The 27,068-nt window shown below is 50.3% G+C and overlaps 1 protein-coding gene and 2 long non-coding RNA genes across 9 annotated transcripts in view; 2 read left to right on the top strand and 1 right to left on the bottom strand.

The window, feature by feature from the left end:
- Positions 1 to 2,911, top strand: part of ANTXR2 (ANTXR cell adhesion molecule 2) — a 73,386-nt gene extending 70,475 nt beyond the window's left edge. For 2 of the 4 annotated variants that reach the window (XR_015287359.1, XR_015287360.1), the window contains exons 17-18: positions 1,077 to 1,278; positions 1,405 to 2,911. Coding sequence is in view for 2 of the 4 variants with exons in the window: in XM_086890930.1 (XP_086747056.1) it covers positions 1,077 to 1,115 (39 nt within the window). In the remaining 2 variants the exon portion in view is untranslated. Of the gene's footprint in view, positions 1 to 1,076 lie in introns of all 4 variants that reach the window. The other 2 variants (XM_086890930.1, XM_023927045.2) reach the window with 1 other exon arrangement.
- Positions 1 to 27,068, bottom strand: part of LOC111929455 (uncharacterized) — a 176,316-nt gene that overhangs the window by 30,471 nt on the left and 118,777 nt on the right. The gene's annotated exons all lie outside the window — the stretch shown is intronic.
- LOC147653316 (uncharacterized) lies at positions 19,944 to 27,051 on the top strand. The gene is made up of 2 exons (XR_015287371.1): positions 19,944 to 22,320; positions 22,696 to 27,051. It is a non-coding gene; the product is annotated as an uncharacterized LOC147653316 (long non-coding RNA).

Below are 27,068 nucleotides of genomic sequence, written 5' to 3'. Positions count from 1 at the left end.
TATTTCTTAAACAGCTGGCAGAACCAGAACTGAAACATTAGGAAACCCCTTGATGAGAACACTGCCCCTCTCGTGCCAGCCAGGACCCGCTTGAGACATGCCAGAGAACTCTGTGCCATCACCCTCCTTGATACCCAGAAAGACTGGAGATGAAACTAAATGAATGACAGGAATATGAAAAACCCATCCCAGATTTCATTTGGCAATTCCATCATCTCCCAGGTTTGAGCAGAAAGCAGTACTTTCCCTCCAGCAGTGCATCTCTTACAGCAGAAATAAGGATTCAGAGCACAAGCAGTGCTGCCTGCTCCAAAGCCAGCACTGTTCACGTGGCACCATCCTTGACAGATGCCTGTGACCAAAGGGAAGGAATCGCTGCTGTGCCAGAGAGCTGCTTTGAGGCAGCACATGCTACTCCAACACCCCATGACCCTGTGGGAGTTTAGGCATTTAAATAAGCTCCTAGTGAATAAAAAAGGTTTAGGATTTGGCTGTTGGATTTGTTTCCTTCTGCTACACTGAAAGCTGTCAGGATTCACCTGGACCCCTTTATAGATATGGCATCACAAGAAACCCCTTTTCCTTCTGTGCACAGCAATTTACAGACCCTAAGCAGAGAGTGCGTTGATGCAGAGCTAGGGTTATCTCTAATAAAGTGCAGTTTCAGATCAGCAGCAGCTCTGCTAACTAACAGTCACATCTATCCACGCTCACCGCATGAGGACCTGGCTCGGGGGAGATTTGGGGGCAGGATCTGCCTTCCCCGTGCGCTTCCCTTCCCACGGTCAGATGGGTTTGGGCTTGCTCACTGCAGCTTGCCAGAATTTGTGAATTATGCTCACAGAAGGCCTGGGAGTGTCGGAATGCGTCGCCCGTGTCCTCGCGCTTGCCTAGAGCCCGCATTTGTAAGGCAAATGCGGTGCCTCACTCTGGGTAATTTCCATTAATTCTTAAAAGGTTTTTCATGGGTTTGTTATTTCCCCAAACATCTGAATTTCAATTACAGCCTCCTCCTAGCATCCAGCAACCTCTGTCTGTGTGCTACTCCACCAGTAACAGCTTCTCTCTTCCCCCAGGGCCGCTGTATCAACTTCACCCGAGTTCCCTCTCAGTAGAGGAGAAGAAGCGGATACCGGGAGGAGAGACAGCCACATTGCCACTGTCCTACCCAGCCGAGAGAACCGAGCCCTTCCTCGCATCCCTTGGACCATCTTCCAGCCCGAGCTCCGTAGGTTCCCGCATCCCTGCTCCGGGAGCCCGCAGTCCGACTGCGCACAGGTGCTCTGCCCACGCCCCAGAGAGCAGCACCGCCGTGTGTGCCTGGCTCTGTGCAACACCGAAGGGACAGCACAGATACCAAAGATGAGAATGCTTTTATATTTTTGTGATTTGCTTTTTTTTAAGGACTACAGATTCTCAGGACGCAATGTGCTTTCAGCGGCGACGCAGCGTTCCTCAGCTGCGGCGGAGGCACGTGGTACTTACACAGGGACTACTCGCCACGGGCACAGGATAACAATTCCCACCAGGCTAAGCAGGCGCAAAGCCGAGTGCCTCAGAGCCATGTCAGATCCCCAACCCTCGCCAGCTCCCTCCGTCGTGCCTTACGGGAACCTTCTGACTGGAAATCTTGTCACTCTAACACTGAAAAGTGCACACGCATGACAAAATGTAGACAGGATGCCTCGAGGTATCGGTAGCGAGCAAGACTTTGCCCTTTAGTTTTTGAAGACACCTTTCTTTCATTATGCACCCGGGACAGGAAGGAATTACTAGAGCGTTATTCCGCGGGAAGACAGCCTGTAAGCAGAGATCTCGAGCCGAGTTGGAGGGACTGATGCTTCAAGACCTTGACACTGTGGCTGGTGGTATTTTCCCCTTTCCTGCATTCACAGTTCAGTAGCGCATAAAACATCATCATCTATAAACATACCTAGCAGTCGTAGGCTTGTGTATTTCTTTTTCAGATTAAAAAAAGCAGTAGCCACTAAGCTGGTATCTCAGGGTTTTTTCCTCCCGCAAATCTCCAAGGGCTCTTCAGCGTCACAAGCCAGCAACTCTCTTTGCATGAGAATTTCAAAGTTTAATTAATATAATTAAAGGCAACAGCAAGCAGCAGCCTGTGAAGATTTTGCTCATCTTTTTTATGCCTTTTGACATTGAATGACCTATTACTGTATGTGCGTTCCTCAGCGGCGGAGGGGGCGCCGAGCGTTGGGTACGATTCCGCACTGGGAAAGACCTCTTTCCATCAATTTGGAAATTAAATTTATGGGAGCGCCGGCCATCACCAAACATCGACAATGTATGTATTATAATTTTTTAGAAAAACCAGTGTCGTGTCACGTCGACGATGCCAAATTATGTTAGCGTGAGCGGAAACACTGTGGGGGAGGAAGGAGGGAGCAGCTGAAGAAAAAGGCTCAAATGATCCAGTCACTTTCGATACTGTACTTCAGAGGCAGAATGGATATTCGAGTCGAAACCTGACAAAGCGCGCCCGCTTTGATGGGAACTGGTATAGACAATGACCAGTGGCTGGGTCAGTGGGATGTCTCTCTGCGAGCAGGGAGGCTTATCAAATGACACTAAAAATAAGTTCAACAACCATCACGTTGGAGGGGAAAAGGCGAACATTTCACATTTGGTGGGCATGAATGTGCGCAAGATGGAAAGAGCAATGTGGAGCATCCTGGGCTAATTATCTCCTTTGTGCTCTCCACTGGAATCGCAAGGGACAGAAGTAATTCTCTTGGTCCATGTCCAAATCCGTGGCACTGCCCAAAGATGCCTTTACATTTATCCACTCGCTTACATCTTCTGCTTGAGTTTATTTATGTCACTGGTAGCCTCATCAGCAACAGCCATGTCTGCACATTAGACTATAAATAAAATTATTATCTAAGTTTCAGTCATTATTTCTGTCTTCTCCTCCCCCGTAGGCTCCCCATCATTCCCACAGCTCAGACCTCCGTTTTCCAGCGCCGTGGTGACCCATGGTACTGACTTCCAGAGGCAGCCCACGTTCCACAGCGTGGCTGGGAACGCTGCCGCAGCCGCACTCAGGGGTCCCGGCTGCCCACGGCCAGGGAGAGCCCTTTAAACGCCACAAGGATGCAGCTCACACCTTGTGCAGCATCAGCCACACAACCAGAACCCCTAAGTTCCACAGCCTGGGCGGCACCGGCCCTGGGCTGGGGACCTCTGACCCAGAGCCCAAGCAGCAAGCCCTTGGCTGAGCTGAAGCCCCTGACTAAATCTCCGTGCAGCCTCCAGCCCAATGCAAGACCAAGAGCCTACACTGGCAGGTGTGCCAGGACGCAGGTGAGGTCCTGCACTGCTCCTTAAGGTGCTGAGGCGGCACAGCTGGAAGCACAGAGCTCAGCAGATCCTAGGTTAAAACACAGTTGGCTCCCTCTTACTTTCCATCCATTTTCCATGCACACACCACACATTCCAAGGTATCACTGGAGCGCTGGCTCGTGCTCTGAGCTGCACTGTGCAACAGGACAACAAGCAAATGAAAAGGGTTTTTCCCTCACGTTTATCTGCTGCCTCTCAAAGAATACTTGTAACCAACTGAGACACAGAAGTAGAAATCCACTGATCATTTTTTGTTCTCTCTGCCCCTGTCCACTGAAAACCATGAAATGAGCAGTTCTTTATAGAAAGGCTGGTCTCAAGCAAAACTGCATTTTGGGTCTCTACATAGATTTTCCCTTCTAACTGGCACAATATCACAGCATGTTACACTTGGCATTTTGGTGCACATAATACCTGAGCATTTCCTTATTATACGCTGGGGAACGTCCGTCACAAACAATTTGGGGGGCAAGAGGCGTAGGGTGATATAAAATCCACTGATTCAGATGACACAAATGCGACTTCCTTGGCAGGAGTGCTCAGAATGCCCGAGAGCCGGGTACAAAGAGCCCAGCAATGCCAGCAAGAACCCTGAGGGGCTCCTCTCACCAGTGAGGCAAGCGAGAATTCACGGGAACAAGAAGATCACCGATAGAGCAAGGCTATGTTTGCTTTATACATTCTGGTTATAGCAGAAATGAACTGGCTGGAGTTAATATAAACTAAAATTTAATTTTGCCATGTTCCCTTTCAGTTTTTTGATTTAAGAATCACTGCATTTGTCAGGTATGAACCTGCTGTAACCCTGGGGAGCAGGGTCAGGCTGATCTAAGGTGAAATGGAAGGGAGTTCTGAGTGCTGCGATGGAGGCTCATCCTGAGCCCCAGGCACTGCAGGACAGCCCTGGCTGGCTGGTACTAATTCCTGCTGGGGATTTTCCTGCAGGAAATTCCTGTGCTATATCCCTCTTCTTCTGATCATCCCTAATGTGACGCCACAAGTCTACATTCTGCACACTGGCGGTTTGTTCTACACACCTGACTCAGCCTCATCACACTGGAACGCTCCCACACCAGGGTGCATTCCCACTCCTGGAGGTGCTGGGGTTCAGTGGCAAAGATGACCTTATCTTTGACCCCTCTCAGCAATGGCACCTCATGCAGGCCGTGGGTTTGCATCTCTTTCCTGGGATTCTCACAAACTCCCAGGACACAGGCGTCTGGCCTCTGCAAAACCTGTGGTGACATCAGACTGCCCCAGTCATTGCTGTCACCTTAACACGTCCTCATGGTTCAAATCATACTGACACACTCCATAGAAAAAACAAAGGTGAACATCCTAAGTAGGGGAGGTTTTAGGTTTTTCTAGGTAGGAAGAATTTGGGAATTCTGTCTTATGTCATTTCAGACCAGACCTCCCTTTCCAGCTGTGGAAGAAGCTGCTCTTTTTATGGGTCACAATTCAGACTGTGTGGAAAGGTGAAAGAAACTTGGTGCTGTCTATGTGGGAAAAAACCCCATTCGATCCTGTGTCATTGAGCGCTGCCTCGTGACTACAGGAACCCTGCTCTGCTGCAGGACAGGCGTTTTCCTTAATTCACTGGCAAGCAGAAAAGGCACCACCTCCCTTTGGAGTTCAGCTTAGGGAACCTCTCCTTCGCCAGAGGAGCCACCGAGGGGGAATTTGGGAGCTTAGCTCTGCAGTGCTGGAGGCAGGACCCATCTCTGACCTCCCCTCTGTGCACTGCTGGGTGTCCAAAATGGGCATGGCAGCGTGGCCCTGGGAGCAGGATGGGCACAGCTAACAGCCCACCTGCTGCAGACACTGAACTCAGACATGGCCAGAGCAACGTGCCCTTCCTGACTGCCAAAGCGAGGGGCTTGGCTGCTGTCCTCACCAAGAGCCAGGGCTCTGGCTGTGCAGCTGCTCCAGAGCAGGGCACCGGGCAAACGTGGCCAAAGGGGTCGGCACAACGCTCCCAGGAAAAGCCACAGAGCAGGGGCAGAGTGCTGAGCAGAAACTGCAGCGAGCAAGCCGAGGCAGCGCTTCATTTGCTGAGGAGCAGCTTCTGAGAACCTCTTGTGCCCTTACAAAATTAACATCACAATTTCTAGGGAGGGCCTTATTAGACCTGGCATGTCCTATTTTATTTCACAGATCTGTTTTGCATTGGCTCAATTAAAATTGTTATATATTTGTGGGTCCTGTGTAGGTGCCATCTGTTTAGCAGTGCAAGTGGGTCCTGTGATGCGCTTGTAAATTTTGTGCTGCAATATTTTTTTTAATATAATGAGAGATTCTGGATGCACGAAACTGCCTTTACTTGATAACTTTTCTGCGTTTTGGCAGTGAACTCAAAGTGGTTCTTCGTGCGTTACAAGGATGGCTCCACAGCCCATGGAAAAGCAAAACTTAACTTCCATGTTTGCACCAAAATTGTATTATTTAATTCACACTTTTTTTTTTTTTTTAAATTTGCTTGCTTTGTCTGATTTTGTAAATTAACTTATTTTCCCAAACGGGAATGCACAGGACTGCTCAGCTGGGGCCTGTGGCTGCTGCTGCCTTCTGGGGAGCTCTGGGATGTACCAATAAACAAACCACAGCCATCCTCACTGGCTTTGGGAACAAACTTCTGAGGCAAAAACCCCACCTGCAAAGCTGGATGTACTCTACAGCACAGCCAAGCCCAGGACAAATCTCCTGAGAAACAGTACTCAAACTTTGATAGGTTTTATACTTTGGGGGGGTTTAGTACAATTTTGGGGTCTGATGTCACCAGCACCAAAATGCCATTCCTGACATATATCCCAGTGGATTATACCAAAACCCCAAACCCAACTCATTGATTGGTTCTCCTTTAAAAGCACAGTCTCAAATTCTGCTAAATTCTCCAACACATTGCAGGAGAAAAGCATCTGCAATGGCACCAATCCTGCAGCATTTGTGGGGGTCTCAGCATTCAGGTTCTGTAGGTGGAACCGCTTTGTTCTGGGTGGTGAATTTGGCAGTACCCAAAAAGCTCCCAAGTCCCTACAGCACGGCTCAGCAGGACATTTAGAACCCTTGTTCCAAACAGCATGCTGCTTCTAAGCCGCTTTCAGGGACATGGATGTACCTGCAGCATGAGTCCTGCCTATTTTGGGAAGTAACAAGGTACGACCAAGTCCCAGAGAAATCCCTCCCTGACCACACCACTGGTTTTACCATTAACTCAAGCCCCACTTTGGTCCCGAGCACCTGCCCAAGCTCCAACAACATCCCTCACTTCCTGGGACAATCTCCTGAAGGCACAGGGAGACCCACCTGCTCCAACTGTGGCATTGGAGCGAGGGTTTACCTGGGATTTACACAGCACGGAACCTGACTGCTCGATACCCTGCCGCGGCAGCATGGGCCACATGGCCTGAGACGCATTCCCCTCTTTCCCAAAAACCTCTCCAGGCTACCCATGCACTCTGCGCTTCCTCGGGACAGCTGCCTGGGATTGCCAGCCCCTGGGATAGATGGTGTCTACTGACAGAGCTGCAAGATGCTGATTGAATTATGTGCTTTGGCCAACCTGTGTGGGGAAAATTAATTTAAGCGCCAAGTGATGGGTTCAGCGCTGCCTTGTTGGAACGGGGAGGTTGGGCTCTGTGATGCTTCATCTCCTTTTATTTGATTAGGCAAATTAGGAAACAACAGTGTGAAATGCATTACTGTACTGATCTGATGTCCAAAATGCGAATCTCATTAGAGCTCCGGCCTCAACGCTTTTTATTTGGTTTCTCTGTAAGCCAAGGAAGAGCAAGTAGGCCAGAAATAGATATTTTTCAAATTACATCAGAATAGCCCAGTTATAAACATCATATTCTGTACATATTCAGTCCCTGGAGCAGCTCCTCATAAAAAGCATCTCTAAGCTTCTGGAGAAATTCAGTGCAACACGTGCTAGGAATAGAGGAGATGCACCAGAGAGAGGAGGCTGCAGCCAGAGAGAGAGAGCCATCCACTGACCCAAGTTCCCTTCTCACCCTGTGGGGTGAGGCCCTGGGAGTAGAGACACTGTGCCTCTCCAAAGGGATACTCCATGGTCCTAAAAGGGGTTCTGCAGATGAGGGTGCACGCAGTGGTGGTCTGGGGAGAAGAGAGGAACAAAGCAGGATGGATGGCAGGGTGCCATAAGCCCAGGGGACAGCCAGGTGCCATCCTGCCATGGCACAGAAATGGGGGCTGGCCCCAGAGGGCTCTGCTCAACCCAGCCTGGGCCAGGGCTCCCTGCAGAACCCCCTTACTGCACTGACCCTCCTCTGAAAGGCTGGACTCAAGGTCACTCTAACACCAGGGGAGTATAAATGTACAGTGTAAAAGTAAAGGAACACAAGACAACATTTCACTGCAAAGGGCTCTCCCAGAAGAGCCAGTGCAGGTATCATTTGGAAAAGGGTCACTTCACAATACAGCCCTTCCAAATTGCAGCTCCAACTCAGAATTAATTATCCTTTCACTGTCTTGGGTTTTCTTTTCTTTTTTGCTTCACATTAACTGCAGCTGAAATTATTTTAAAGCAATGATCTTGAACGTCATGTCCTTCAGCTGGCCCTGAAAATCCATTTTCTATGGAAAGCCTCCTTTCTTCTCCAAGATTTCTGAGAGTGTACAAAGCTCATCAAGGCTCTAGTTCTCTAGGGGTGTCAGATGCTTGGATAATACCCAGGTGTCTGCCTGCTGGACCAGCTCCAAGGTACTTTATTAGCATGAAGAGGCCTATTTGGAAGCAGTTTAACTCCTTCGGCTCTCAGGGCCTAGCGTGTGTCCTGCAGCAGCAGCCAGACACCAGGACACTGCCCGTGCACGGCTACAGATGCGGACTCTGAGTCAGCACCACTCACTGCCACATCTTCAAAAGGCAACACCTGAGATGTCCTGTCACCACAGCTGGAAAGATCACCTGGTGGTGTCCCACCCACATGAAAGCAGAGGAGAACTGCAGGGACAACTGCGGACCACAGCTCTGCTGTACCCCCGGGGCTCAGCCCTTCCCCCAACGGCTTTGAAAAACCCCAGCAAGCCCCTCTTGGGAGCCGTGCCCTCCCTCATGACACTGGCAACATGAGGGACACTGTTTTCCAGGCATGCAGCTCGGCATTCCCGGGCACGGACCGACACAGGACCCCGAGATGCCCTTGGCCCTGGCACCGAGCAGGGCAGGGGCAATGAGGGCCTCTGCTGTTCCAGGGCCTGGACCTGGAGGGGCGAGGGGGACTTGTCCCTGATCCCTCCGAGCACAAAGCAATGCAGCACGAGCACAACTGGCAACACACACTTAAAATAACAACTGTGAGCAGACGCCCTTGGATTTCCAGGGGCTGCAGGAAACTTCAGCTCCTGGCCCCAACAACTTGCCCCAGCAGTGGCAGAATGTCTCAGCACGGTCCCACAGAAGACACCACACCCACTGGGACAACACACCCTGCTCCATCCCACTGCTGAGATCACACGGTCTGCATCCCACCCTTTAACACGAGCAATTTTCTTTAGTTTCCAGAATGCAAAACAAAGACAGAAAAAACACAATACCCAGCCCTAAAAAATCAGTTCCCATTTAAAAAGCAAAGCTCCTTTTAAACTGCACATTGTGTTGCTTCAAAGCTTGCAGCAAAGGACTGAAAATCTGAGCCACCAAGATACGTAAGATTTGAACAAACACAGTCCCAAAGGCTCTGTTCAAAATTTGAAAAGCCCAAAGTTTAAGTTATTTGTGAGCTGTTTGAGGCCTTTTCTTGGATTACAGAGGCAAAACCTTCCTTGAAGTTTGGGGTGTTCCCAAGTGGCAGTTGGCAGTGAGAGAGGAGGGGCTCTCAGAGCCAACTGTGTTCTCCTTCTCCATGCCACTGACCAGGTCACAGGACAGGACACGTGCACCCCTTCTTGGAGATGACTCCCCCTTGAATGTCACAGCCACAGCCATGTCTGTGCAACCAAAGAAAACATTTAGTGTTGCCAAAGTATTACACAGTGTGGGGAGGCTGTGAGAGAGTGAGGTTCCTGTAGCTGGGCTTCCAAACATACTGACGAAACATGGATTTTGGGAAGAGTGAAAGGAAGTTCAAGCCCTCTGTGGAATGGTGCTCCAGCCCACAGCAGCTGAGCAGGGAGGAGACTGTTAGCTCTCATCCCAGCTGAAGGAAAAGCAGCATCAGTGGTTTGAGCCACAGAAAGCAATCAGGGACCAAGGAAAAGCTCTCACAATGCTGCTGCAGGACCCAACACAGTCCCCTTTCAATCCCCGTGTCCTCCTGCTCCCAGAGATGTCCCCAGCTCTTACAGAAGGGCCATCACACTGGCTGGTGCAACTCAAACCATTTACAGCTTCATCTCCCTGCCAGGACAGGACTGCACAGAGGGTTCCTCAACCAGGACCTGGACATTCCCCAAGTGAATTGGCCTGATGGAGCCAGTGCTGAGTACATTGACACTGGAAGGTGATTCCTGTGTCCTCAGAGAACATCTGGAAACCCTGCTAGGACATCCACTGCCATTAGGAGGCCAGGCCCACCAAGGTGTCCATGATCAGGCTCCTCCTCCCAGAGCTGCTAAAACTGCACTTCCCTCCTCTCTTCAGGAATGAAGCTGTGCCTCAGGCCCATGCCCCAGCTAGAGGAACTCCACCTGCACGGAGGTGATGAGGACGAGGACCAAGTGGCTGATGTGGCACTGGTTCTATACAGGGGGGCTTAGTGGCACCAGCTGCCTGCTTTCCCCTCCAACCCCACACACCCCCATGGGATCAAGTGACAAAAGTGACAAAACCTTTGCGGGACCAACAAGATCCCCGTGTTCTATTTTTTTTCTGTTACAAATCTTCCAGCTTCTCCCAGCAGCTGAAGCTGAAACAGGAGTGGCTTCAAAGGTAAACATTCCTCACAGCTTTCTCATCAATGATATTAAATACAGTCATAGCCCCCCCTCCAATATTTTCTGTATTTGCTGAAGGATGACGTCCTCCTTGCCTTCAGCGTGTGCCAGATTACTCATAAACCTGGACCATATGCCACTGCAATTTACTGATGGGCCCAAGCTGTTTTGGTAGATACAAAATCCGAGGGGATTAGGGAGGCTCGAGCCGTGCTGAAAACAGAGCAGCAGCAGTGGGGCAGCTGCTTGCTCTCTTTGCTCAGCCTCAATTTAGGTCAGTGGACAAGAGCTGCCCCATGCCAGGCTGCAGAGCTGGCTGTGGGGCCACACAAGGATGGCACCCCAGCCATGGGTGTCTGCCCCCATGGGGTGTCTCACCCTTCTGCGGGGCAGGTGAGACCATACGGCTTCCTCGGACCCAGAGCCTGGCTGCCACGCCCAGTAAGGTGCCCTCAGCTCAAAGGCAAAGAGGGGGTGCTGCCCCCATCCCCTGGTGACCCCTGCCTGGCAGTGTGCCTCGGGATGTGGCAGAGCACGGGGACAGCCAGTGCTGGCTCCAGCAGCTCCCTGCTGAGACCGGGCTGGTGGCCTGTCCAGAACGTGGCCGGTGACTGGCAGGTCACCACAGCCATGTTCCTGTGTCCCTGGCCTAGGGAGGGAAAGGACAGCTCAGCTGGAAGCACCACCTGAACCAGGGCTTTTCCTGGTTGGGGGTTATCCAGCCCAGAGGTGCTCAAAGGCAGCCTGTAGCTCCCAGGCCAGCACCTTGGCTGCTTTCTCAAGAGCCTGAACTCGCAGGGAACATGGAACGACACAACAGATCCGATGAGTTGAGCACTACCCATTTAACACCTGGCAGGACACACAATGCAGCTGCACAGCAAGCAGCTAATTATTCAAATGCTTCTTCATCCTTCCCCTCCACAGTACCTTACACAAGGACCTCCATCACCTTGAACAAAGCCACTGCTTGTCACCAGGGAATTTCAAAGGTCTGCGGAGAGCACCAGGGAATGGGGACCAGAGTGGTTGAGCACATGCAGCCAAAACTGTCCCATATGTACAGGCAGCAATCCTGACTATGGCTGCAGTGCATGGAGTATCAAACTTCAGTTATGAGAACCTTCTTTCCAGAACATTTCTCCACTGGGTGCAATCTAGGACTCCTCATCACTTAGAAGATGCTCATGATCAACACAGCCTGACTGGATTTCAGCTGCCTGAGTTTCCCTCCACAACACAGTGTACCCCACTGCAAGGAGCTTCTCCTAGGGACTGCACTGCTCAGCACAATTAAGTAGGTTACGGTGCCCATTATGACGTTCAAGTAAGAGCTAATGTTTTACCTCTCATGTCTCATCTAGAAAGCTGAAATGCAAAACATTTCAAAACATTCAAAAGCTGAAAACCAAACAGCTGGGCACCTCTACCTGCTAGACTCCCGAGGGGCAGCAGTGCCTGACTGCAAGAGCCTGGCTCAGGCACCCCGTGTCCAGGTCCCTGGGTGAGGTCACACCACACCCCACTGGCTGCCAGCTCTGGCCCCAACATCCCTTTGTGCCCGCCCAGCACAGCCCGGGGCCCACAGGGCTCGGTGCCTGTGAGCCCCGAGCATGCAGTGACAGCTGCCAAGAGACCAGGCTCAAGTGTCTACTGGAAGGGTATGGCTGGGCTTTTCTGTGTATTTTGCAGATTTTTCTCCTCAAGTTTGTCATTGCTGTGTCCCAGAGTGACCTCAGACCCCCCACACCCTCCTTCAGACTCAGGGCAGGTGGGATGGAACATGTGGGATGCTCCATGTGCCCAGATGTGCTGTGCAGATGGGTCTGCAGGGAGGGACAGGGTCTGGCTGCCGATCACTGTTTACAACTCTTATTAAACCCGTTCTCCTTTCCTAATTATTATAATAGTTCCTGAAAACACCACCCGTGGACTTTAAATGTTTGATGTGTGCTCTAATGAAAGCTGTGGAATTATCCCATGCTTGCTGCCACATGGCCCACACAGCAATGGAGATGGCTAAATAATTTTTAAAAATTTATAGTTTACAAGATGTATGTCCCATCTGTGAGGATGCAGCAGCTCCCAAATGCCCTGAATTTCACTGCATTAACAACTCTTAAAACCAACTGGCTGCATGCCATGGGAAGGTTCAGAAACGACCCAAGGGGTGCATCACAGCGTACACAGGTTGGAGACTGACCTTGCTGGGACCAAATGCCACCAAAGCACATAAACTCCATGGCAAAACTGAGTGCTTTACACCTCCAAGTAACACACTGCTGTTAAAAGCATTAATCCCATTATTCCAGAGAGAAAGAAGTTCCTTTTGGCACCTTTGCCCAAGCTCAGCCTAATCACACGCGTGACGACAAAAACCTGGTGATGCCTGGGATGATCGATCCCTGCGGTGAGATCAGGAGCCACTTCTTCCTCCTCTCTCATGAGACGTTCTCTGTCACAAGGCAAAATCACACTAACTGTGCCCAACTTAAAAACTGAGTTTGGGATGGGAGCCAGAGCAGATGGTTAGGAAAGCTAAACACCGCTGATTTATTTCTTACCCTTTACGCAGCAATATTAGAGACAATGGCCCTGATCAGAACAAATGAGAACAAACACGGGAATGCAGACTCAATAGAGAATTAACAACCAGCACTACCAGATTCCATTATGCTGTGATTAATTCCAAATTTGTGGCAGGATTATCAGCAGCAAACCTCTAGCTCTATCTAATAGAAGCAGTGCCAAAGCATCCAGCCTTTCAGGCCTCTTCAGTCTGCAAGGGATTCCAGCAGGAAAATGGCGTGGAAGATGTCAGGCTTTGTGCTGTAAATTCAGCTGGAAAACGAACTTACTGTGCCCCACATCCAAGAAAATATCAGAAAAGTCTGGACAGCCACCAGAAGGAGTTGCAAGTCTCTGTGTCAGGGCAGTCTAAGGGATGTCACCTGCCAACATGAGGGATATAGCCACAAGGCTGTCACCCTCCCTTGTGTGGTCTCTCTTACGTGAGCAATGGCCTTCAGCCCCAATTTCCCACTAGGCATACTGTGAGGCTGGGGGGAACATCACCAGGTACTATCCAGCCTTCCTCTTCCCCTGCCATAGCTTCCTGGGGGCTCCATCTCCACGGCAGGACATACAATGGCTTTGGTCACAGGGTGCCTCAGTTTCCTCGTCTCCAGCACAGCACAGCCTCCCCCCACACAGAGCTCCCCTCCCCTGGCAGGGACAAGAAGTGTGAGACACCCGTTACGGCCTCGTCACCACCGGCATTCCCACGAACAGGCTACAGGAATGCCTAACAACTGCTCACCACTGTGCCACGTCACCCCCGGCTCGCCTGTCTGCGCAGAGGACACCTGGCCTGGGAACTGCTGCCACAGGAAATGGACTTGCTGATGAGGGTGTTCAAGGCTGTTATTTGTGAGATGCAGCTGAGGGGGGACGCAATGAGTCCAGCCCAGCTTTGCTCCATTTCCCATAGCTAAGCACACAGTAACAGCTGAGTTTATACCCGGAGCTGCCATGCATGAATATCTCATTATAACTGCAAAGACCTTTTATTTGTATCGGGCCCCGCACCAGCGCTGCGCTGTGTTAACCACCAGAGCTGGGCTCTGTTAATGACCAGCTCTGTAAAGCAAATGCAGCAGTTTGGTTCCTTCCATCCTCGGCTCTCCATGATGGGAAGCAGGGGGCTGCTGCCAGGCTGGGATTTGGGCTGGCATGGAGTGCGTTGTGGCTGCGGTGAGGCATTCCTGCACATCACCACGTGCTGACCACATGTGCACATCACATGAGACCACAGAGGTGATGTCACACCCCAACTTGTGCTTGGCACAAAGAATCGCAGTACATTACCACAGCCTTTCAAAGAATGAGTTTTTTATGACACTTATCATTCTCAGGAACAGGCATGAGAGGAAAGCCAATGTCACTGGTTTGATGGAAGTTTCTTGGGATTTTTTTTATAACCTTGCTGAAGGCTGGGATTTGTTTTCTCCCACCTCCAGGTAGGGACTGGTCTGTGGAAAAGGGCTTCACTGCACTGAGCTTATCTGCCTGTAACTCCTACAAAGTCCCATCTCCTAGCTCCTCCAAAACATCCCTTAAACAGAGCCAAATGAGGACAGAGCAGCTGGGAGGAGGTGTGGGACATTTAAGGGTGCTTGCAAAGGCTACAGACTGGTTTTCCTCCTGGAAAGCTCAAGGATGGGTAAAAAAGGGACAAGAGTGAAGGCATATGGGAGAGAAATGCAAACACAAAGACGGAGCCAGGTGATGCACTGAAACATACAGATGCTTGTGAGGTAATACAAAGCTCCAACCCAGATGTCTTTTACAAAACCAAATCCTTAAAAACCCTCAGTGTCGTTTTTCCTTTCACAAACATTCGTAATTTGGAAAACTCTGGGCTGGAAATTGCTCCAGCTGTTCATGCTCCAGGGGCTGTGGCTGCAGTGAGTCAGTGCCGCACGCAAGGACCTTGTGAAAACTCTCTGCAGAGCCCAGCAGCGACTGCCAGCACAGCAGTGAAACAACACAGCAACCCTGCTTTTTGGGGCCACTCAGACCACCTCCTATGTGACCCAAACACCTCTTTCCTTCACTCCTGGCTTTTGGTTCCTTGCTGCAGAGCAAGAGAAAAGCTGAAGCAACTTTATTGCTCAGCTGGGCCAAGCAGGGACCTCGCCTGAAACTCCTCCAGTTTGCTGGACTTGTATTTTGGCTCCAAGCTTGTAGTGAGCTGTAGCCACGAGCTTGGAGCCAGCTCTGGGATCACCCAGAGAGCCAGGCAGTTGCTATATTGCGTATGGGGTTATGCAGCAGTTACTACACCCAGGGCCACATCTAACTTGCACTCAGCAACTGGGCTCCACACCTACATTTTGGAGTTTGTAATGCCTGGAACATGGAACCTGAGCACCTGCTTCAGCAATCTGTGGTCAGGAAAGCTTAGGAGACATATCTGGCAGTGCTTTTGGCACGACGGCAGGAAAGTGGTGGCTCAGAGGTTCAGGGGTTTGACTTCAAAGGAACGACGAGCACAGCTCTTCAAAGTATATATGGAACAACAGGAAGGAATGGGATGTCTCCCTACAGCCTTTAGCAAAACCCAAATCTAACACATGCCTGTATGAATGCTGCTGCTCTTTAAACTGGTGATAATATAACTGGTGCCAAGATGCTGAGAAATGGCAATAGGAAGTGTGCCCTGAAGTGTTTTGAACTCTACGTCAAGAGCACCTCTAGAAAAGGGAATTCCCAGCTCACAGATCCAAAAAACTCCTCCCCCTTCCCAAGAGGCAACAGTGGCAGCAGGACTGGGGATCTGCCCTGTGAGAAGGAACAACATGGCAGCGGTACAGCCCACATTGCGCCAGCTTTTGTCCTGGGCATGGGGGGCTCCGAGGGAGGGGGTCATGCTCTGCTGCTCCCCACACCCATCTCCTTCTGTTCCAGGGGCAGAGGGATGGATGGGACGTGCTGGGAGAGGGGAGAGTGACACATGTCTGGCTTTGGCAGTCACCCCATGTTTGGCCCTGGCGAGACAGCAATGCTCAGCTTCTGTCCTTTCCAAGGGGCTGCCGAGGGAGAGCTGCCCTGGGAAAGCCAACAACATGGCAATGGACATGAATGGAAGGAGAGCTCTGACCTCAAATCTGAGCTCTGGCTCCTCAAGGAAAATCCCCCCAAAATTAGACAGAAACAGAGATCACATTTGAGTGACCCACAGGGGAATCCCACATTTTGAGGGCTTCTGTGGGGGCTCCAAGTCACCCACTCACTTTATACCAGACAGGAAATAGAAGCAGCAAGGGCAGTGCCTTCCTCATGGGTCACACACTGTTCTAACTCAGGGTATTCATCAATGAGCAATAAAGCCCTGCCTCCTGCTAGTAGATACAGAACGTGGTTCCCATCTTTAACCTGATCCCATTCACTGCAACTCCCCATGCTGGGAAGTGCTGACCAGTCCCCCCTCTCTCTCTCTCTCTCCACAGGCACTGATGGCATTTTTGGTTTGTCACCCTCCTGACATATACACAGGAGAAATTCCTTCTGCACAGAGCAGCAATGAGACAGGGAGTGAAACGCAGAATACCCCAGGAACTCTTGTTACATCCACTGTAATATCCTGCTTGGATGGGGAAGTTGCACATCTTTTCTCCAGTTTCTCTTTTATAAATATTTTATCTAACTCATTTCCTTCCCTAAGTAGACCTGGATATCAAAATAAATGAAATAGATGCAGCTCTGCTGTGGGATTTGGTAGAATCCCCAACAACTGTGGCAAATGCTGGGGACATGGCATTCCTCTTAAAAATCCCCTTTTTAATTCTTGCTTACATGATTAGGTCCTGAAGCACAGATACATTCAATCACTACCTTGGAGTACCTCATAAATCTCTGCTCAGTATCAGAGCAATAACAACACCAAGAACCTAAAGTGCTTTAGGCAGAATATTCCCATTTGCTGTGCTTTGAGCAGTGAGTGTGCTGTCCCACCCCAGGGTGCAGGAACAGCCCTAAATTCCTCTTAGGAAATCTGGGCTGTGATAAGGAGCTGCCAGCTATGCTGAACATGGCACCCGGTACCTGCACCATCCCTGCCACAGGCTGTCAGCTCCGGGCTCCTCAGCCACCAGAGCTCCCCTTCCCTTCCCTATCTCCCCCAGCTGTGCCTGAGATCCCATCCCCTAAAACCACTTTGGAAACTGAGCTGGTTAAACTGCTGCAAGTGTCTGTATGGGTGAATGGAAATCATTTCACTCCAGTTCATGTCAAATACAGCTTAAATCCTCACAGGATCAGACGGAGTTACATGAGTATCAGACATGGTGACAGTAAATGCCTGTGAGAGTTTCTCCACCAGAGTGGTGGGATACAATAAAACCAGTTTATATCAGCACTGCCTTGTCTGAATCACACCTCTCTGCCACTGATGCTCGCATCTGATCTAGTGCAAGGTGTCCCTACATGCAGCAGCTCACTCAGCCAGGGACTGTGAGGCAAAGCCACGAGTGCAGGTGAGAGAAGAGCGGCTCTAAAGGAAGGACAGCAGCACAAAACCTTCCCACGCTGACAGGGGCACAGTGCATTCAGCTGCCAGCTCTGCAGGTAACCAAGGGTAAGTAGTTGAGGGGGCTGTGGGGAGTGCAGCACTGGGATGGAGGATTTGGACAGCAACTGACAGGGAAGGATGCTTGGTGGCCCATGAGGAATTGTTTCATCTGACCAAGGGCCTCTCCTGGAATGCTTGGTGTTAAGTGTTAAGTGAAGCAGAAGAAATGTAGACAAAAATACGCTGCATATTGCTTTGGCTCTGAATGCCATCTGCAGTTTGGCCACATGAAAGGACCTTACAGGTTTACTCCATGTGAATGTAGACGTGGAGCTTTGCTTTGAGAAAATATGGAACTGGCTTTAAACCCTCTCTCACATCCAACTTGCAAATGAGAAACAAACATTTAACACTGATAAATTAAGTCAGCACTGATTCATTAAGACCAGCAGAAACACAAGCCGTGCCACAAAGAACTCTCAACCGCAATTTAAAACCTTCTCTACGCAATCTGTGTGTGGCCAGCGGGCCAAGGGACTCTACTTTACTCATGTCAAGACAAGTAGCAGTATCTCCTAAGGCAGCCATCCCTACCTACGGCTGTTCTGAGGGGCCTTTAGCCTTGTGCCTCAGCCCAGACTTTGTGTGTGCTTCCCAAGAGGAGCCTGCCTGTGCTGTCGTGGCCCTGGAATCAAGGGCAGGCTGTCACTGCAGTGACAAGCACAGTGGCCATGGTGTACCGCTCTGGCTCCCTCCGTGCGGCAGCCGAGCTCCGCTGGGCTGTGCCCATCACCCCTGCCCGCCCTCCCCATGGCCCGGTCACCTCACCGGGGTGTGAGGAGCACCAGCCAGAGCCACGCAGAAAATCACAGGTTCCCGAGCGGCACTTCACACCCCTCGGAGCGCAAACGCTGCCGCTCTGGGCTCAGGAGGCAGTGACACCTCGCTCCCACAGGCTCCCGCGGCTCCGGAGAGCCGAGCTGGCCCCTCAGACACCGCGCCTGACAAACCTGCGGGGCTGTGACCTTGCCGGTGCCCTGTGGCCGCAGCCCCCGGGAGGAGGCAGGCGGAACGGGGCCGGCAGCTGAGAGCTGGCCGTGCACAGGGAGCGGCACGCATGGCCGGTGACCTGTGGGACTCGGCCTGGCGGCTCCTCCAGGGCCCGGGACTTGGCAGGCTCCGCTCCCAGCCCCTTCTGTGCAGGCACAGGCAGGTGCCAAAACGCTGCCCAGCCTGCGTGCGCTTCAAAGGGTGAGGGGAAGGTGGAACTGGGCTGCACCAGAGCCCCTGGGCTACCGGGACTGTCTCCCAACACCTCCATCTGCTCTCACCTCACCTCACGGAAGGAACTCGCTTATCACAGCAGCATCAAGTTCATAATCTCTTTCCTACCACTTCACACTGATTTTTTTTCAACAGAAGGTGGTAGTGAAGAACTAGAAAGGTTTCAGCAGCCTCCTGAGTATCAGGCCTAGAGAAAAGGCAAGCAGGCACCACAGCCAGAACTGCACACTCCAATAAGTCTCCAAAAACAAGGAACTTGGCCATCGGACACAGAGAGACTGAGGTAAAATATGGCCAATGCCTGAAATAAAAGCACATGAATGGCAAATACCGAATTTGGAGCAAAGACTAAGATTAGTATATGCTAGGCTGAATAAATGCAGCAAGACATGGACAAGGCAGAGGGTCGAGATACATAAAGAAGTTTTCTAAATGGGGCTTACTGAACCTCCCAGGTGCTTCCAGTCACGAGCACAAGTGTCTCCCCTCAGTGCCCCAAAGCACAACCAGTTGCCTTCTGTACCCTGTACTGTCTTCTGCTTTTGACTGTATTCTTCCTAGGCTTTGGCACCATCCGTTGCTGCTCCATGTGACAGCTTTGCCCAGCGATAGCCTGGACACGAATGTGTTAATGGCACAGCATGTGTGGGTGTTTAGAAACATAAAACTCAAACAATGGCTCCCTGCTGAAGCAGCTCTGCATCCAGCAGCCTTTGCCCTCGGCCAGCACAAACCCACTTTCACATGGGGGCAATGCCCAGCCAGGCACGCTGCAGGAGACACGCTGCTCTCTGGAGCGGACTGGAAGGCTCTTCCAGACCCACCCCCTCACCAAGAGGGTGCCAACGGGAGCACCTGGGGGGAACCCGGCACTCACGGCACTCGCTCCCAGTTTAAGCAACATCCCTAACAACAAAGAACAGGTGCCATTGCCAATGTCCACGGCCCAAGCTCCGTTCACCTCTCTGCACGCAGGGCGAGGGCTGCTGGCACCGGGCAATGAGCTGGGCTCCCTAAAACAAGGTGGCTCGCTCAGGGAGGGTTATTGCCAACGTTATTGCCATCCACGTATAAATATGTACATGGAGCATCATTTTCTTGTAACAAATGGTGAAAGCCACTGCGGTGACAGTGAGGCAGCGCGGGAGCAAGGTGACTTTATCACCTACCCATGACTATGTTTCCCAAGCAGCCTCCTCGCCAATCCGGAGCCCTCCGTGATCATTAGTTCCTGCACATGGCAGCAATGAAATTGTCCCTTAAAGTAAATCATTCACGGATTTTTATAATCCGAAATAAAATTTTCTAATATTTTTTTCCTAAGTTTTCCAGGTTTAAGGTTTTAATCTTTTATTATTTATTGTGCAGCAGTTGTGAAGGGCATGATGAGCAGCCCGGCGTAAATAGTCATCGGTGGAGGGTCGGTGGCTGACAATGCTGCATTGAATAAATTAATTTCTTTTCTTTTTCTTATTACTCCACGTCGTCTCTGAGGGGGTTCAAACACAGCCAGAAAAATGAAAGAGTAAAACAAAACAAACTAAATCTGCACTTTGGCTTCTAGGTGTTTTCCTGCCTGCTGGCTGAGGCTGCTGATAAATATTCCCTGGAAATGGTACTGAAGGAGGAAATGGCATATAGATATATTTTCCTTTCTTCCTTCACACTCAGAGCATCAAATTCAAAAGACGACAATTTTCTGCTGCTTGAGATGCAGAGTGTTCCTCTATTTCTGCACTCCCCAGGATTTATCGCTCCTTTAAACTACTGCAAACACAATTTAACCTTTGCTACCTCTACCTCTGGTCATTTCCTTTGGCCCACCAGAGCCTGAATTAATGCTAATCACAGCAAAACACTGGACACTCTCCTAACTGTAGGCTTAAAAAATAATCCTCTTTCCACAGAAATAGACATAAAATATCTCATTAGACCAATAGCACTACCAGGCACATTCCAGCCTAGAGTATAAAAAAATTTATGTTACGTATCATTTCTTTCTACGTAAATTCTCTGACTCCTGGAACTCTGAGGGAGAACATCCTGGTGTGCCTGCAGGATCCATGCTCTGTGGCACAATAATGCTGTGAATAGAGAACTCTCCAAACTGCACACTACAGGTGACACAATAATGCTGTGCCTTGTTGGCACTGTAATGCTGCCACTTGTTTTCTCCTGGAAACAGCTTCCCCTTTAATTTCCCTCTGCATTCAACCTGTACAATAACACCAGGAACCATTTCCCTGTACAAGAATCCTACAGTATTTCAATTAAAATCTCTCATCTTTAGACCATTTTTTTCCTGGACACCCCTCCAGTCCCACTCACAGCCAAGGCGCAAAACCCAATTAGTTATTAATTGAGGCACGTTAAAATTCATTAACTCTGCTTGTGAAGCTGAAGCTATAATTAACTGTCTGCCCAGGCTTTTGTTCTTTCATCTCCAGGTAGAAGGTCCCACAGTTAATAGGATAAGGCAGGATCCCAGCTCCTCTCTGTGGCAGACAGCCCGGCTCTGATGCACTGGGAACATCCCATTCTAATGCCGTCCCTGTGGCTGCTGCCTACCCTGTGCCTCGGCTCAACCAGGGCACGTTTGGAAAGAGCAATGAAGTACCTTGTGGAAATACTTTGCAAAAGGCCACTTCCCACAAGCTTGCCATCCTGCTGCAGGACGGCCCCAGCACTTTAATGCCCGAGAGCTGCTAAAAACACAGCGCAAGGCAAGTCCAGTTTCACATGTGGAGCAGCAGCAAGCACCTTTACTGTAACTTGGGCCCGGGAATTCAGGGACCACCTCAGGACCCTGTGGCAGCCTCGGCTCTGGCAGCTGCACACGCTGCTGCACCTCCACTGGCTTGTGAGGAACACAGCCACATCTGACCTGCATCAAACTGGCTCTTCCCAACTGGAGCTGCTTTGGGGGGTGTTTCACAGACAGCTCAGTGGAAGTGACATCCCGCTTGTGGTATGAACCCTCCTTGGCAGAATGGGAATAATTCGCATTTAACCTGGGACATGGTGGATTCTGTGCCCATAAGCACCGTCAGTAAGGAGAGCAGGAGGAAAGGGTGTAAACCGAGAGGAAAGAGGCATGTCTTGTCCTGGATGTTTTTCCACCCCACGGAGCCAGGGCTATCGGAGGCCAGGGCAGGTCAGAGCAGAGGTGATGGAGCCAGGACTGTTTCTGCTCCTTTTGCCCCACACACACATTCCCTGTTCCTGCCATGTGCCAGCCTACACATTGGAGCTGGCACCAAGGAAGCTGGCTGGTGCCAGGAAACAAGTCTGGTGCAGATTATTTCCCAGCTGGAGCAGTGAGGGAGCCACAGAGACTCTGGGAGTTGCAATATGGTTGCTCATCCCACTCCTCCTGCCCCACAAGTGCACGGCTGCAGCCCCTCAAGCAGCAGCCACCCAGCCTCTCTCCTCAGGCTGCAGCCAGGCACTGAGGGCAGTGTGAGGATCTGGATAAACTGCAAGAGCTCCAGGTGCCAACTGAGGGACATTTGGGGAAGGATCCTTTTCAGTTCCCGCAGCCAGAGGTGGCAGCAGCAGCAGAGAATCAAACTGGAGACCAGAGAACAGGCAGAACAGTCCATTGTCAGCAGAGCCCTGTATGTGCACTACAGTTTGTCAGACCGTTCCACCTCACAGAGCACACACACCGAGTGTCTATCCCCAGAGACAGCCTTCAGAGGGTATGGATGCTAAATCTAAACCACAGTGCCTGTACAAATTACAGGCCGCCTGGATCCTCGGGCTGCCTGAGAAAATAGCCTGGGAAAAATATGAGAAAGAATTAAAACAATTCTCAGAGATACTAAACAGCCTTGCAGGTGTTGTTTTGCAGTCTTGTTTTCTCTTGCGGGAGAAGGCCAGGGAGGTGATGGGCCACCCTGACCAATGATGGTGATGTAGCACTTTGTTAACCAATAGGAGTTTCTTTTCTGTATTTTCCACGTACCAGTCTATAAAACAGACCTGAAGGAATAAACCAGAGAATTCTCGTGTTGTAACTCCCTTGAGAGTCCATTGTCGTTCTTTATCGCCGTTCCCAATCGGAGCGACAAGAGGGGTTCCCTGCATCCAAGCTCTGATAGCCCAGCAGCCCCAGAGCTCCGTGTGGGCCCACCCCGATCCATCAAACCCTGGGGGTTCCCGACTCCTCCTGCCAACTGACTCACCACAGCACAAATCACTTCATGTCCCTGTGTGAGAACTCAGGGAAGCAAACACGGCCTCCCTGAAAGCCAGGAAAAAAATGGCAGTGACCTCACCCAATTTCTCACATGGCTCCGTATCCATCACACCCATCCCATCCTCATAAGCTGCACAAGGAGCTCTAATGCCAGTATTGATGACGCTTGTCAAGCCTTCACAAAAGGTGTCTGACAGCCCCGTGTAAGGCAGAGATACGGGGAGCTCAGGCCATCAATAGCTGTACAAGTCTCACACAGAAACCTCTACTCAGTGCAAACACAGACTGCCAACAGCTTCTTCCTCCCTTTCCCTAATCTTGTGAGGATAAATGCCCACAAGAGTCAACCACCTCATACTCTGCTACAAATACACTTATTTTCACAAGAGGAACGGACACCATTAAAGGCCTGTTTCTGTCCAGGAGCATCTGGGGCTGTGACCTCGCCACTCTCCCTTGAGCAGCAGTTGAACAGGACACAGAGGATGGTGACAATCCACCTGCACTTCCACCTTTCAGGCTGGGAACAGCCACTGTGGAGTCTCACCTGCCATCACTGGGCCTCCTCGCCTGGGTCTGCGAGCTACCAGGCCCCTCAGCCAGCAGCCCGGCTCTGCCCAAAGTCCAGCTGGCTTCAATACTTCACCAAAATATTAATGACCATATTTTAAGACCAACATTTCCTTTGCCAGGAGTGATGAATAATGTAAACAGCACCTATTGCAAATCATGACTATTTTATTTCCATCAGAGGCAGAGAGCCACCCTCTGATCCCATGCTAAAACTGAGGGAAAATAAAATGCCTTTGGAGCACATGAGAAGGAATAGGTACAAAGGCACAGGGAATGAATGGCTCTGTTTATCACAAAACTCAGAATCAACACAGCCCCAAGTCCCCAAACTGCACCAGCCAAAGAGCTCTGCTCTCCTGTGCCCTCTGAGCCCGTGCCTCTGGAGCTTGGGACACCTGCTTCCAGGAGGAACAAGTTTCCTGCTTTGCTCCTTTCCAAAAGCAGTGACCCAAAACCTCTATCATTAGTAACAATAATTAAAAGGTGCCATAAGAGGGAGGGTATGGATGGCTGCCACTCCAAGAACAGTCTCATTAATTTAGTACGCATTTTGAACTTCTTTGTCAGGATGTGGCTTCATCAGGACACGGCTGTTGAAGGCCATTTAGGACTCAGGGGATATTCTATGCTTTGGGCTCTCTCAGGACTGTCAGGAAGAAGGCAGGCAAGAAAGAGCTGGTGACTGCTGTGTAGTTTTGTCCATGCAGCCAGAGAAGGGATGAGTTGGTCTGTCCTTTGGAAAAGAAGAAATATCCTTTCTCTGAATCTTTCTCACCAACATACACTTAACAGAGCCTCTTTTATCTGGGACACAGCAAAGACCCAACAGCCCTAAGCTAAGTGATAACTCAGGGTGGGCACTGGGGAGAAGTTCCTGTGTCAGACAGTGCCCACAAGGCAGAACTAACCAGTAATCACAGAGCCAGCAGACAGGAAGTACCCAGCAGCCTCTCCAGTGGAGCAAAGACAGGGAGATAGGAACACAGCTCTAACAGTCGGCTTGGGAAAGCTCCCAGAGCCAATTCCTGACATCACACACAACTGAGAAGGCAGATTTGTAATTTAAGTCTACTTTAAGATAAACAGAAAAGCCCTGTCATGAATCACAACTTTTATCACACACGTTATGCAATTATTGGATCTACCTGATTTCCCCCACTGCCCCTTTCTGGCAGTCCTACAGCTCCCAAGGACGTCTCTGCAGAAGAGCACACGGAGTCAGGAAGAAAAAGCCCTTGGGAAGAACCACAGGCAGGAAACCTCCCAAAAGATGGGGCTGTGAGCTTCCCACCCTCCTCACAAGGACCATCAGCTGAGACCAGCAACCACTTAATGTTTCCCAGCTACAGAACAGTCAGAGTGTGCGTCGGGTGCTTGGAATGACAAGCAAGGCCAAGGTCTGCAAACACAAGACCAGGGCCACCAGGTGGAGGCTTTCTGGGCCACCTCCAACCTCCTGCAGTGCCTGAAGAAAGCAGGGGTCAATGATCCCTGCTATCAACATACTGGTGTTTTTGCCTCAGAACAACACTTGCATCCAACCACAGTTTTACATCAAGTTGTTCTTACTTATCATGACATTTCTGGGATGCTTTGAGACATGTACCCCAAAAAAGGCAGCTTTTTATTTCACATCTGCAAATTGTTTCTGCTCTCCTTTAGCAACAGCAGCTTTCTGCTATGCTTGCTTTTCTCCTAATTGCAGTCAGAAGAACAGGTTCAGCTCTCTGAACAAAATCCATCCAGAGTGAAGAAGCAGGGTTAAATCCACCCTGCACAGTAAAAGCAAATTCATCTAGGCTGATATAGCACGAGCCTTTAGTTGCCAGGAATCCACTAAAGCCTGCAGAGATTTATTCCTGCTGCATTTCAAGAACACAGCCAGCCTGGGTCCCCCTGGCCCAACCTGGTTCCCTCCAGTTCAGCTGAGCCCAGCCTCATGGCACATGGGTCTCCACTAAATATAAGGGTTTTTGACTTGCTGCTAACACTCTACATGCAAATAATGGTAAGGAATCTTTAATTAAGGCAACCTCTGGTGCATGGATTTCTATGTCACCAAAGTAAGACGTGGAGGGCCACCAGTCTTGCAAACAAGTGCAGATTCCCAGTGCTCAAACAGCCAAGCAACAGAGGAAAGAGTTCCGTGTTCTACATTACTGTCTGTGATTGTTCTTTTTCAGCTTGTTTTTATTGTTGCAGTTCTTTGCATACTCCAAGATTTTCCTCACTTCCAGAATTGCTCCAGCCACAGTCTAACCACACGTCCTGTGCCCGTGCTTGCCACCAGGCCCAGCACCAGGCTCCCAGAGGCTGTGCTGGGATGAGCCAAGGCACAGCTCGGGGTGCAGCAGCCCCTCGTTGCCCACCTGACCCAGCAGGTACGTGGAGCCTGGCACTGCCAGGGGATGCGGCAGCAACCAGCGCTGCCAATTGGACACCTGTAGCTCCAGGACCAGGGAAAAAAAATCATGTTTTACGACTAGGATCTAAAGCAAATTTTATTGGGAGCTTTTATGTTGGTAGCTTTGAGTAGTTTTTATAGAGAGGAGTTCTGAAAACTGCCATAAAATTTTGCCTTGGGGGTTATGATTACATTTGTATCTCTCCCAAACTTAGATAAATAAAGACGACAGTTTTTACTGTAGAAGCTTAAAAGGTTAGAGTGGTATTGGGTCTGTGATGAACCTTTTATAGAGATGATGTTGTAAGAATTTATTCTTAAATATCAATAAAAAAATACAACTTAACACTTCTTGATAAAGCTATGGTGATTAGAAGGGCTGTCAAAGAGGTGGCAGCACTGCTGGTGGCTTCCTTCCTGCTCAAATCATGCTTTAGTACATTTTTGGTTGCTGGAAACTATTAACTAATTTGCATTCTGTCAGAGGAAAAGTGCACTTTCTAAGGACAATGCTTTGTGGTGTCCCAGTATTTGAGATGAGATTCACCTCACGGCTCATTTTGGGGTAGGCAGATACACCCCCCCTTTAGGAGGGACCTTGTACAGTTCTGTTTCTTTACACCCTTGGCAAAAGGTAAATGAGACACCACATCTGATTTAGGCAGCCCTGCACATTCAGCTGCCCCACAGCTGCCCAGAACGGGGGTACCTCAAGCCTTAGCTGCACAATTCCCCTGTGTGATTCAGCACCTCAGTAACAGCAGCAGGTCTCTCCCCTCCCACACACAGCACTGGAAGGACCATCACAAGCCTGGGGGTGTGGGGTCCAAACCCCCATGTCACAAAGGGGTCCCGGTTCCAGGAACACGGCACGGGCTCAAACAGGCACTGCAGCTGGTCTCTGGGGTGAGAGGCCAGCACTAACACACTGATTTTCAAACACATGACAGCTTGTGTCTAAGTGAACACTTGAACAGTGGAAACAACGACTGTTGAACTTGCTCTCCCCGCATCAAGCACAGCCATATTAGGATTTTAAATTTCAACATAAAGTAGTGATAATCTTACTTGTTTCAGACAGGACGACTAATTAGCAAGGAGAACTCCCTCAAAGCCTTCAGTGGAGCAGCTCCTGGCTGAGTGCAGCATGAGCACAGGCACCTCCCCACCCAGCCTGGCACCCCCACAATGTGTTCCACAAGGCAGATTAAACCCTGCTCCAAGCCTCTATTAAATCAGGTGCTCTTGAACACACATCTCAATGAAATCTT

Source organism: Cyanistes caeruleus, chromosome 5, assembly GCF_971803275.1.
Source record: "Cyanistes caeruleus chromosome 5, bCyaCae1.hap1.1, whole genome shotgun sequence".
Classification (NCBI taxonomy): Eukaryota; Metazoa; Chordata; class Aves; order Passeriformes; family Paridae; genus Cyanistes; species Cyanistes caeruleus.
Note: the sequence above shows the minus strand (reverse complement) of the source record. Positions and strands in the feature narration are given on the sequence as shown.